The 12,035-nt window shown below is 25.9% G+C and overlaps 1 protein-coding gene across 1 annotated transcript in view; it reads left to right on the plus strand.

Annotated features, from left to right (window-relative positions):
- Positions 1-543: 543 nt before the first annotated feature.
- Positions 544-12,035, plus strand: part of LOC107455634 (arrestin domain-containing protein 4) — a 78,124-nt gene continuing 66,632 nt past the window's right edge. The window contains exon 1 of the mRNA XM_016073268.4: positions 544-846. Coding sequence (XP_015928754.1) covers positions 726-846 — 121 coding nt within the window. The 5' untranslated portion in view covers positions 544-725. The remainder of the gene's footprint in view (positions 847-12,035) is intronic.

Below are 12,035 nucleotides of genomic sequence, written 5' to 3' on the forward strand. Positions count from 1 at the left end.
TGTACACTTTTTCTTAATTGTTCCTGAGATATTTATGCATCATTACTGTATAATAGAGATATTTATGTAAAACGATATATTTTTTTAAAAAAATAAACGTATATGAAACAAACTGTGCTCTATTGAAATAAGTAAATTTGACAATATATCTTATGAAAATGTACTAATAAAGCGAGTTAAATTTTTCTTACATTGAAGGAAATTATACATGCAATGCTGCATCTGTTATTCCAAGAATAGAACATTAAAAGAGAAAAAAATAACGATAAACAAAAATAAATAAAAGGTTAGACGTGCTCATTATATAAGCATTCAACCGTAAAGACTGACCCATCGGCCAGCTCCTCCATTTCGCTTAAATAAGTGAAGTACCGTTATGTAGACTCATTATCAAAAAATCATAAATTGCTGGAAGCTTAAGAGAAACGCAAGGTGACAATTACGTCACGGGTTAGTAGGCAGAACTCTTTACTCTGCCCAAAATCGAAAATGAATATAACTAATTCATCTGACGTCACGTCTCAAAAAACCGGTTGTTGTCGAGGTCGTATGAGGAAAGATTGCGCCCACCTACAATCATTCTAGACTTTTTACCTTACCTGTCCGTTTTCTCCACTTTCTAAGAAAGTTTGAAGCAAATGTCGTGCTGATGGAAGTGTTTATGCTGTACTGTTGATTTTTTAAAAATTCTTACTAAGTTGTTCTTTTGTTTATTGAGTTAAAAAATGGCTAAGAAACTGAGAAAGTTTCTTATAATTCTGGATAATGAAAGTTTGCTCTACTTTCCTGGATCTTTCCTAACGGGACGGGTGTTGGTCGACTTAGACGAAGACACAGCTGTTACAGGTGAGAGTTTGTTTATATTGACTCGCCTTCCTGAACAAGAAATTAGGTTCCTCACTAAACTGTGAAATTGAAACAAACATTTGTAATTAATCCAGAAACTATATCTAATTAAACACGTAAATTACTGCATATAAAAAAAATGCGAATTTTAAGTTTTAATTTAGAAAAATGTAAACTTGTTTACAAAGTTGTTCTTTTGTTTACTGAGTTAAAAAAAAGGTTCAAGAAACTGAGAAAGTATCTTATAATTCTAAATTAAAAAAATTGCTTTACTTTCCTGGATCTTTCCTAACGGGAAGGATATTGATTGACTTAGACGAAGAGTTGGAGAGAGTTGGTTAATATTGACTCGCCCTGAGAGTAAGAAGTTAGGTTCACCACTAAACTACGTAACCGATACATTCGTAATTTGTCCATAAACCATATCTAATTAAGAACACAAATGTCTGCATATTAATAAAAAAGTCAAGAATTATAAGGTTTTATTTAAAAAAAAGTAGGCTTGTTTACAAAGTTGTTCTTCTGATTATTGAGTTAATAAAAATGGTCAAGAAACTGAGAAAAGATCTTGTAATTTTGGGTAATAAAAGTTTGGTCTACTTTCCTGGTTTTTTCCTAATTATGTGTTGGTTGACTTAGACGAAGAAACATCTGTATCAAGTGAGAGTTTGCTTATATTGACTCGTCTTCTTGAATAAGAAATGAGATTTATCACTAAACTATGTAACCGAAACATTCATAATTTGTCCATTAACCATATTTAATTAAACACATAAACGCCTGGAGAAGAATTTTTAGCATCAGAATTTTAAGTTTTAATTTGAAAAAAAAGTAAACTAGTTTACAATCGTCTTTCTGTATCTCTAAAATATAGTATTTAACTAAACTCAAGCATTTGAAATCCCTCAAATAAAAACATAACAATTAAAAACTAATCACATCGATAGCACCAGTAGTTCTGGTTCTCGATATTACACCTTCTGAAGTACGAAATTTCCAACTACATAAGCTTAATTGCTGACTTCTTGTCTGTAGTTTAAAATTAATGTGAATTCAATATACAATCACTTTTCAAAGCTTCAAATACAAGCATACAATATGGGTGTTGTTAGTAAATAAATTAAATATAAGTTATAGATAAAAAATACCTTCGATTATTTTTATATTTTTGTTCTTTCACACATACTATGGCTATAAAAAACACCTACTAATTACATACCATTTACCACCATTGTACGTAAAACCTTTCAGTGAGCTTTTTCTTTTAAGCTTTAAAAAATTGCTACTTTAGAACATTAAAGCTATACATTGTTAAACTTAAAAATTAAATTGCCATGAACGCGTCAGTAATGTTCAATTTAAAATGTGAATTAACAATTTGGGCAGTATTGTTAAATTTAAAAATTAAGTTGGCAATTTGAGCACTGTTGTAATAATTAAAAAGTTTAGTTAGAATTATTGGTCTTAAAAATTTTTAATTTTCAGTTAAGTCAGTGTTAATGATATCTAAATAGACAAATATAATATGCACAATGTTTGGCAAGCAATATTTTTTGTTTTTAAACTGACAAATTTAAATTAAGTATATTTTATTTCTAAGCAGACATGTAAGCATATTTTTAATCTACAAATAGTTAGATAGTGCTTATCAGTATATAAACAGTGTATACAGCTATTTTACATAATAATTATTTTCATAACTTAATGCAACATATATAATTAACTAACTATTCGATAAAAAAGTTTAAAAAGTTTTTTTTTCAAAGAAACCTTAAAAGAACAGATGAATATTAAGATATTGTGCAGATTAAGATTAAAAATTGACAAAATTAAGAAATTTAATTTATAACAACATGTAAAGCAGCTGTCATTTTTTATTGAATAACATAATATTTTACATTTTTCTAAACATTTTGTAATTACATTAAGAATAAAATCAAAAATCTGAATAAGATTGGAAGTTTAATTTTTTTTAAAGAAATATTATTTTTATAAGATGCCTATAAATAGTTTTAAAGTTTAGTTATGTAATCCATGCTATTAATAACTAATTTATAATAATTTTTACCTTCTTTAATAAGACATTTATTCTAGATCCATGTATTTCTATATATTATAGACTAAAAAATATGTAATGGTAAAAACTTATTCCATTTTGCAAAAAAAAAAAGAAAAAAAAACTCCGTTAAAATCAAAATAGTTAACTTTTAAAATAATTTTTTATTATAAAGACATTTTCACTGTTTTTTACATAAGCGATAAATTGTTTTGGTAACCTTTAATCTGCATAAAACTAATAATATGTTCTAGCTTAAAATTTTAAAAAATAACATATCAACACTTATTTATTTCTAAAGTATTTACCGAAATACCTAATACTAAATATATTTGAAAAATGCTGAAAACGTGCAAAAGCTGATTAGGCCAAAAGAGTGGAGTAAAAACTGATTGTACTAATATAATGTGAATTGTATATTTTTTTTAATTTGGCATAATTTTTAATTTAACAAATTTAAATCTTGAAATACTTGAAATCCTACATTATTAAAAAATAAATAGCTGACCTATTAAATGCAAGAGACGGTTGACTTACAGTATTAACTACAGTATTTAACATTGTTTTTCTCTACAGAAGTCCTTTACTTTTAACCTAGCTTGTTCTATTAAGTTCAGGGCATTCCTTATCCAACTTAACCAAAAAATACCACTTGTTTTTTTGATCCATTTTAATTTCATAATCTATTATTTTTATTTTTTGAATTTTGTGTTTGTTCGTGGTTATTTTCTTCTACTTATGCTAAAACAATCAGTAAAATAGTTTTACTCTCCCCTAGTTTTTTCGTTTTGAAAACTGAAGCAAAATTCAAGTTACTAAGAAAATATCAATTATACAATTCGACTATTAACCTTTTTTGTTTATTTCTTAATATTTTTAAACTTGAATAGTTATTTTTTATTTTCCATACCATACTCCACTCTCTATGTCTACACATTAAACTTTTAAGTTATAGTAAGTACGATTTTAAAAAGAGTAAATTGTATTCTTGCTTTAAAAAAAAAAACTTTTGTTCTTAATATACAACATATCAACAATTATAGAATAAAAAAAACATTCTTTTAAAAAATATATATATCGAAAGAAGGTGCGAAGAAAGCTTCATCCCGATTGAATGAAAATTAAAACTATTATATAAGTTCCTTTTAAACAGGGTAAATGCAATTTAAATTAAAGAAAATTTAAATTACTGAAAGTTATTTAACTCTCACTAATTTGACTAATATTTTACGGTTTCTTACCCATGTACATCGAAATAAAAGATCCACTTCTATAAATGCATTAATCTCAATTAAAAGAATTCGATTAAATTCTAAGAACTAATCACGAAAAAACAGTTAATGAAATGCATCAATGGAGCAGCATGTAAAGTGAGTTATTCAAATAATGTGTCGAATGCAACTAGCTATGTTTTTCCTGAATGAAACAACTTTTTTTTTATAGTCTATTACTTTAACCTAAATAAATCGTTTAAAGTAAATTAAAGGAATAAAACGGTAAATTATTTTCAGAGAATTTTACTATACACTTCCTTTTATTCGAATAAGCATTTAGATTATTTACAAACGTTTTGAGCATAAGAACTATGAAATTCGCCAGAACCAGATCAGATAAAAAAAAAATTATGTTTGTATCTGTTCTTTGAACCGCATATTTTTTTTGAAAAAAAATCTCCTTTGAAAATTAATTTGTAACTCCGTATGAACATATTTTTTACTTCCTTTTTATAAAATTATGAGAATGCATCATATTGAGAATCAGCACAGATCTGTATATAGTTTTTTCTCGCCACATCAAAGACATTGCCTTCTTAAAAAAGAATTTTTTTTCTCCTTAAACTTGAAAAATTTTAAATTATGAAAAATTCTGGATCATATTATGGTAGGAAATATCGGCACTTCGGGTGCATTATCCGCAAAATCCATTCTTGCAGTAAAATATTATACAGTAATATTTATTTTTATCACAGCGATCAGATTAATAGAGCGTGATTTTACGGTAATTAATGCCGTAAAAATTACGATATATCATCTTCTTTGTTCCTATAAAATTGTATGTTACGGTAAAAAGTAACGGCACTCTGGGTGCCGGTACTTTTTACTGTAATTTTATTCGGTATTTTTTGCTTTGCAAAACAGCATTCTTTAGCGAAATCCAATTTGAATATAATATGAACTACTACTATATTACGTTCTTCTCATTATAATGCAAATTATATATATTTATTAGTCATTAAAGCACAAGCAATTATAATACGGCCATTATAATGCAAGTTTCAGGAATACTAAGCCATTATATTACGTTAAATTTTATTTTAAGACTAAAACTTCAGCGCATACGCTAAAAATATATACCCTAGTTTTAATGATATGCTAAACAAATAAAAGATTCAACAGTTTCCCAACGAGGTAAAATCCTTTATAGCGTCTTTAGTGCTCAACACAGACAGCCATGAAGTTAAGATTCGAACTATAACATGAAAAGAAAGCATCGAAAGATTATGTTTTAAAGATCAAAGGGATTTCGAAACGAAGAAAGTCGATACCAGAAGAAAGTTTTTCACGAAATGACGTCACTTCAAAGTAAAATAAGTTATTTGTTTCTAAGAAAAATGCGATTTAAAATTTAGACAGTTGTTTCGGATGACTACAAAAATAGATTTCAAATTGAAATCGGTAGAATTTTTTGACATTGAGTTTTTAAATTTACGGAAGTGGATATTCTTTAAAGAGGCAGTAAGTTTTGAAGAGTTTTCTTTTTTTCCCCTTCCTTGAATTCTTTTTTTATGAATGCGTAAAAAAAATCATCATACTAGCTATTTTGTAATTAATCTTTTCATTTAATTGTTTTTATTCCTTAAAAATGTACCATAAGCATATTTTTTATAATAATGTTTCACAATTTTATGAAAAGAATAATTTTTTCTTAATTTTTTTCACCTTTTCACTATTTAACAAAATTTCAACTATTTCAACTATCTCACTATTTCAACAACAAAATTCCTCTTTTCATTTCAAGTTTTTACGATTCATATGAATAATTTGAAAGTACATAATGACTTAAAGATAAAAAGGTACAATCAGCTTAAAACGATTCAAATCTCAGCTTGTTTTAATTCATAAATAGATCAATTTTTTAATTTTCTGATTTTTGACTAAATCCGTGTGGTGAATAAAGAGAATATATATATATATATATATATATAAGTAAAAGCAGAAAAGCTAAATTGCTTCCATCACAGTCATTAAAGAAAATTAAACATAAGACAATTTTTTAAAAACAAAATACTGAATAAAAATGTGCTTAATTAAAAAATTTATTTAAATCCCTTAAACTAATAAATGTATTAATAATAAAATTGGAAAAAAATTAAAATAAATAAAACTAAAATATTTAAAATTCATTTAATATTTTGAACTTATTTAAATTGTAGAGTGTTTAATTATTTAAAATAAGACATGGCTTCGTATTAATCAAAAAAAAAATAATGCAAGAAACTCGACATGGCTTAAATATTGCATTGGTACTTACTATATTACATTGGTAATTTATTCTAGTGTTATTAAGAATAAGAGCATATTAAGAATTTGAAATAAACATAATTTAACAATCAAAACGAACATTTTTGAAAGATGTTTTAAAATAAAGTAATACTTTTAAATTTTAAATAGAAATTGGAAATCATTCTAGATAATAAACTCTGCTATTTACATAAAAATAACTGCTTAATTTCTTTTAACCGATTGATGTTTATTTATTTGAATTCAGATCTAAGGAAATTACCAAATTAAAAACTGGCAGTAAGTTTTTTATAAATAATGAATTTTTTGTTTATTAGTTACCAAATCTAATCTGATACTTTCATTAAACACTTGCAATTTATTAGATACAGTAGATGTGGTTATTCATTTCTGAATTGACAGCATATTTAAAGTTTTTATTTACTCAAAGAAAATTCATTGTGAGTCTCACTTCTCAAATGATGCTAATGAGCTAAGACAAGACATTATCAAAAAAGAACTTTAAAAGAAATAGTAAGGAAAATATTACTAAAACAAATTAAAAAAGTTCATTAAATCATATGATCGTTCGTTAATTATTTTGGTGGTCTACTTTCTTCCATATTTCTGTTTCATTATAAAAACTTAATCAGCTTAAAATTTTCTGTTTAAAAATTATATTTAATGTTTCAAAATCATCGTTGAAAATCAATAATAATTGAAAATAATACACTTTAATATGAAATTATACGAACGATGAGCGACAAGCTCTACTTAGAAAATAGGTCAACGATTGAAGGAGTCGCAATAAGTGTCATCGCCTACTGTACCTCTGAAAGTAAACGTAGGTTTAAAAGCGAAAACTTTATCCTACTCGAATCCTTCAGGCAAGGTCTTCGTTTTGAACAACCGGTTTAAAATCACTTGATGAGTTTCGCAACAATAGCTTTTTAATTAAAAATATTTTGTTTATATTTTCATGGTGGAACTTTGAAAATTTTACTTAACATTAGATTAAGGAAACTATTTATTGTTTACCTAAGTTCTTTAATATGCAGTTTCTATAAAAGTATGACGGCCAAGTTACACTTGGAAAGAATATGATATGCAACTCATATGATTCCATAGAAAATAAATAATTTTCAAAATGCTAATACATGAGTATTTTTGCGATTTATAAATGTACCCAATACAACTGGCTTTTAAAATGGGAAAGTCATACTAATCAAGTCATATGACACCATGGATGGAGAACACATACAATGGTAAATATACACAGCGAAAAAAAAATCTGATTCAAATTATGGTAGAACGTACCATATGGTAGAACGTATGGTAGACACTTAGCATGCCGGTTCTTTTTAACGTAAAATTCGTTTTTATCAGAATATGTTACGGAAAAAATATATTATACTGCAATTCTTATCGTAATAATTATCGTAAAATCACTCTAATTAAGCATATACTACTGTAAAAATTACTTTAAAAATGAATTCTGTAGATGATGCATCTAACGTACTTTTTATCGCAATTTGATTCGGAATTTTTTACTGTACATGAATATTTTTATGATTTATAAATATATCCTATAAAGTCTTAAAAATACTTATTTGAAAATGTAAGTATTTGTCTTTAATTTGAAAATGTTTGTGAAAAAAAATTAAAATATTAAGAGAAGGTTTTTATTTCAAAAAAAAAAATTCTTCTATTGAAAAATAAACGTTTTTAGGAAATTATGATCTCTAACGCTGTATTTAACTCGCATCATATATTACACCTACTTGTCAAACTAAATTAAAATAAGCAATTATTGTTGTGTGAATATAAAATCATCGTTTTAAAAATGATGAAGACGCAGTTTTTAAGACTCTTGCTTAACTAATTTTATCGGTAAATTTAACTGGATATTTAACAATTTTAAGAGCTTTGCATAGATTTTACTTTACAATATATTTAACTGAAAAAATTAGATAAAAAAAGAAGCTTCAATTTTTTTATAATAAAAGATTTTCTATTGTCAGATAGTTTTCACCTGAGAATTTTGTAAATTAAAAAAAAAATATTTAATTGTTAGACAATTTGAAATAGGACTAGCGTATACTAGACAAGTATTGCGTTTATTCGTCAAAATGATAATTTTGAAAATAAATGACTAGAAAAACATGCTAAAATTTGCATATACCTATATACCGTGTGCATATACCTTATAAGGATATTCTGAATAAAACTGTCACGTTTGACTTTGAACAATGAAAATTTAACGTTAGTATTTTCATTCACTCAACGTCACGAATATTTTTGCCTTTCATTTTTCGAATTCCGAAAATATCACGTATTTTTTTTCTAAATAATTAAATTAATAATTTGGAAAATAAAATTTAAAAAATTTAGGCACAATTAGAAATAATGTACTTTTTTTTTTATCAAATTCGATAATTTTAAGTATTCGTTTGATACCTAAATGTAAGGACAAATATTTTTGCTTAATAAAATATATTTTAAATATCAGAAATTTATCGCGTATATTTTGTCAAATAAAAATAAATTTAATATATATATTAAATTCAAAGCAGTTATTTTAATAAACAAAATGTTGTTTCACAAATATGATAAATATTAATAATCATCTTAAATTTAAAATGTATATAAATTTCAATAAAAAATATTTAAATAGAATATTTTCTAAAGTATCGATAAAATAATGAAAATATAGTTACAAATTACTGTAATAATGAAAACATATCATGCATTTTAAGGATATTTTTGAACTGTTTGCCAAATTGATTAAAAGAAAACTTATTTTGCCAGTTATTATATTTCTTACATTTCCTTTTTCACAAAGATCCTACCTTTTATACTATAAATAAACTTTTATAACTACTAATATAGGAGCTTTATACAGGATGTTTTGCAATTATTATCCTTGATATCATATAAATGTATTTTAAGAATCGTTGTCAAAAATGAAGTGAAAAAGCATATAATAAAGAAGTTGAAGTTCAAGCGGGAAAAAAATCAATCACGATTTCAAAATCTGTCAGATTTCTGGAGCCTGGAGTGAAAAACATCGAAACATTTTGGTTATATGATGAGGTGTTTTTAACAAGCGACATTTTATGTCCTCTCTGTTTCCTCCAATAATCCTACACAAGTCTTGATTTTCACAGTTCAGCTTTCCCTAATTGTGATTCCGTAGATTTCGACTTAAATATTGTAACTCTTATTGTGTATCTTTTTTTTTGCTTCCTAAAGTCATTAATTCCAAAAATTTTCATTAAGGGTAGCTATTTCGGAACATCCAGCATTACTATTGTGAACTATTTAGAAGGCATGTAAACCAGGTATCTAAACAACTTGTGTAGCACCAATAAAAAGTTTGAGATATTTAAAATATTTATTATATCAATTAATTTTTATCAAGTTAGTCCCCTCAGGGGACAGTTGGTATGCATTTTGATATTCTGAGTATTTCAAATATTTAAAAATTTCAAAACCTTTTAGTTTAATTTTATTGAGATTTTCAAAAGATTACGCGACGAGGGGATAACTATATTAGTTTTCGCACTTATATTTGCACTAAATTTAAAAATAATTTCATTTGTTCAAAAGTTTTGAAAGCGAGCAAACCATGTTCCTAATAATTTTTTTATTTCTATGCAATTTACAAACAGTTTCATTTGAATTTCAAAGCGTCTAATCAACACACGGAAAAAAAATTTGATGAAATTACCGTACTGTAAAAAAATGACATTTTTGGTACGAAACCCATAAACCTTGTTCATAACACCAAAACTACCATCCGTCTGGTAGTTTTTTCATTCATACAATAACGGTTCAGTGGAAATTCTGTCTTTTAAAATTATAGCTCGTATTAAAACACATTTGGTAAAAAATACAAAATTAAAAAGCCAATTTCACCGAATAAATGGTTTATGTGCCATGTTCCAAAGTATCATGATAAAATTGTCAAATTTTTAAAAAATTGTGAAATTTATCAAGGTGTATCAAGCCATATTTTATTGGGTATCTTAAAATTACCTATCTTTACGTGTCCAAATAGAGCCAATAATTTAAATTTTGACACTTTCTGGTAGTTTTGACTATACTTTTTTCTCAATGCAGAGTAATCAAATAATTATATAAAGTAGTTTAAAGCAAATTCTATCATTTTGATAGCAACCGCATAAGTAATTGAAATAATTAAAATTGACTAGAAAGATTCAAATCACTAATCTGTTAATCGAATAAACTTAAATGTAAAAACAGAATAGAATCTTTATACTCTATATAATATCAAGTAATTTATAAGTGTTTCGGAAAATCTAAGTTGTATATTAAAATCTATTCAGTATAGAAAATGTTTTAACATATTTTAATCTACTTATTTGAATTAGATAATTAAATTTAGCAGATTCGAAACAACGACTACGAAATCTGTAAGATCCAAAATTAAAGTTTCCAATTCACTCCTCTTTGTTAAATAAATTATTAATTTTAAGGAAATAGCCTTAAATAATTGAGCAAAATCATCCATTTTAAAAACTCCTGAAACTAAAAGTAGTAACAATTAACTTTTAAGGGGCCGGAGTGGAAAAAAAAACGTTATTTTAACCCTTACTTCAATATCTTTCAAATGGAAGACGGTTAATGTCATTTCTCTAGCGAAAAATCATTTTAAGACACTAAGCCAATGAACCGGTAGGGCGTCGTAGGTCAAGACAATATTCTTTATTCGTAAGCGTGGGTTGAGATGTCTAATACAGCTTTGAATATCTCCGGTAAACTTCTGCGAAATCTCTTTCGTAGCGAAAGTGCTCCTAAGCTTAGTATTTATTGTTTACTCTTCTTTTTTATCTCTGATGGCAAATCTTTCAAAAGGGTCAATACACCTATTCAATGTGACTACAATATTTTAGATTGCTTTAATCCCATAAATTGTTAGACATTAAAGTTAAACTTGTTGAAAATGTTTCAGAAAAATCTATTTTTAAGATTAAATGCATTATGATATCATAATTTCAATAAGAAATTCCGTAAATACATATTTTAAATTTTTCGAAGAACAAAAAGGTATTTGAAAAATAAACGATTCAAAACACAAGCATTTTAACTTTAAAATAATGAATTGGTTATCAAACGAAATCTCTTTCGTGGCGAAAGTACTCCTAAACTCAGTATTTATTCCTTACTCTTCTTTTTTTATCTTTGCTGACAAATCCTTCAAAAGGGTCAATACACCTATTCAAAGTGACAATAATATTTTAGATTGCTTTAATACCATAATTTGTTGCACATTAACTTGCTGAAAGCTCTTTAGAAAAATCTGTTTTTAAGTTTAAAGGCATTATGCTATCATAAATTCAGTTAGAAATGCCGTAAATATATATTTTAAATTCTAGAAGAACCAAAAGGTATTTTTAAAAAAACATATCAAAAAGCAAGCATTTTAACTTTTAAATAAAATTTACTATCATATAATATTTTTTGCTTAATAATGTTTATCTTTTTAAGATAAGCATAATATTTTATTCGATAGATTGTAGAGGAACATAAATTACTAATCCACGAAAAACGCTACAATTCGTTGGATGGTAGTGGAACATAAATTACTAATGCACGAAAACCGCTACAAT

The sequence above is a fragment of the Parasteatoda tepidariorum genome, chromosome 7 (assembly GCF_043381705.1).
Source record: "Parasteatoda tepidariorum isolate YZ-2023 chromosome 7, CAS_Ptep_4.0, whole genome shotgun sequence".
Classification (NCBI taxonomy): domain Eukaryota; kingdom Metazoa; phylum Arthropoda; class Arachnida; order Araneae; family Theridiidae; genus Parasteatoda; species Parasteatoda tepidariorum.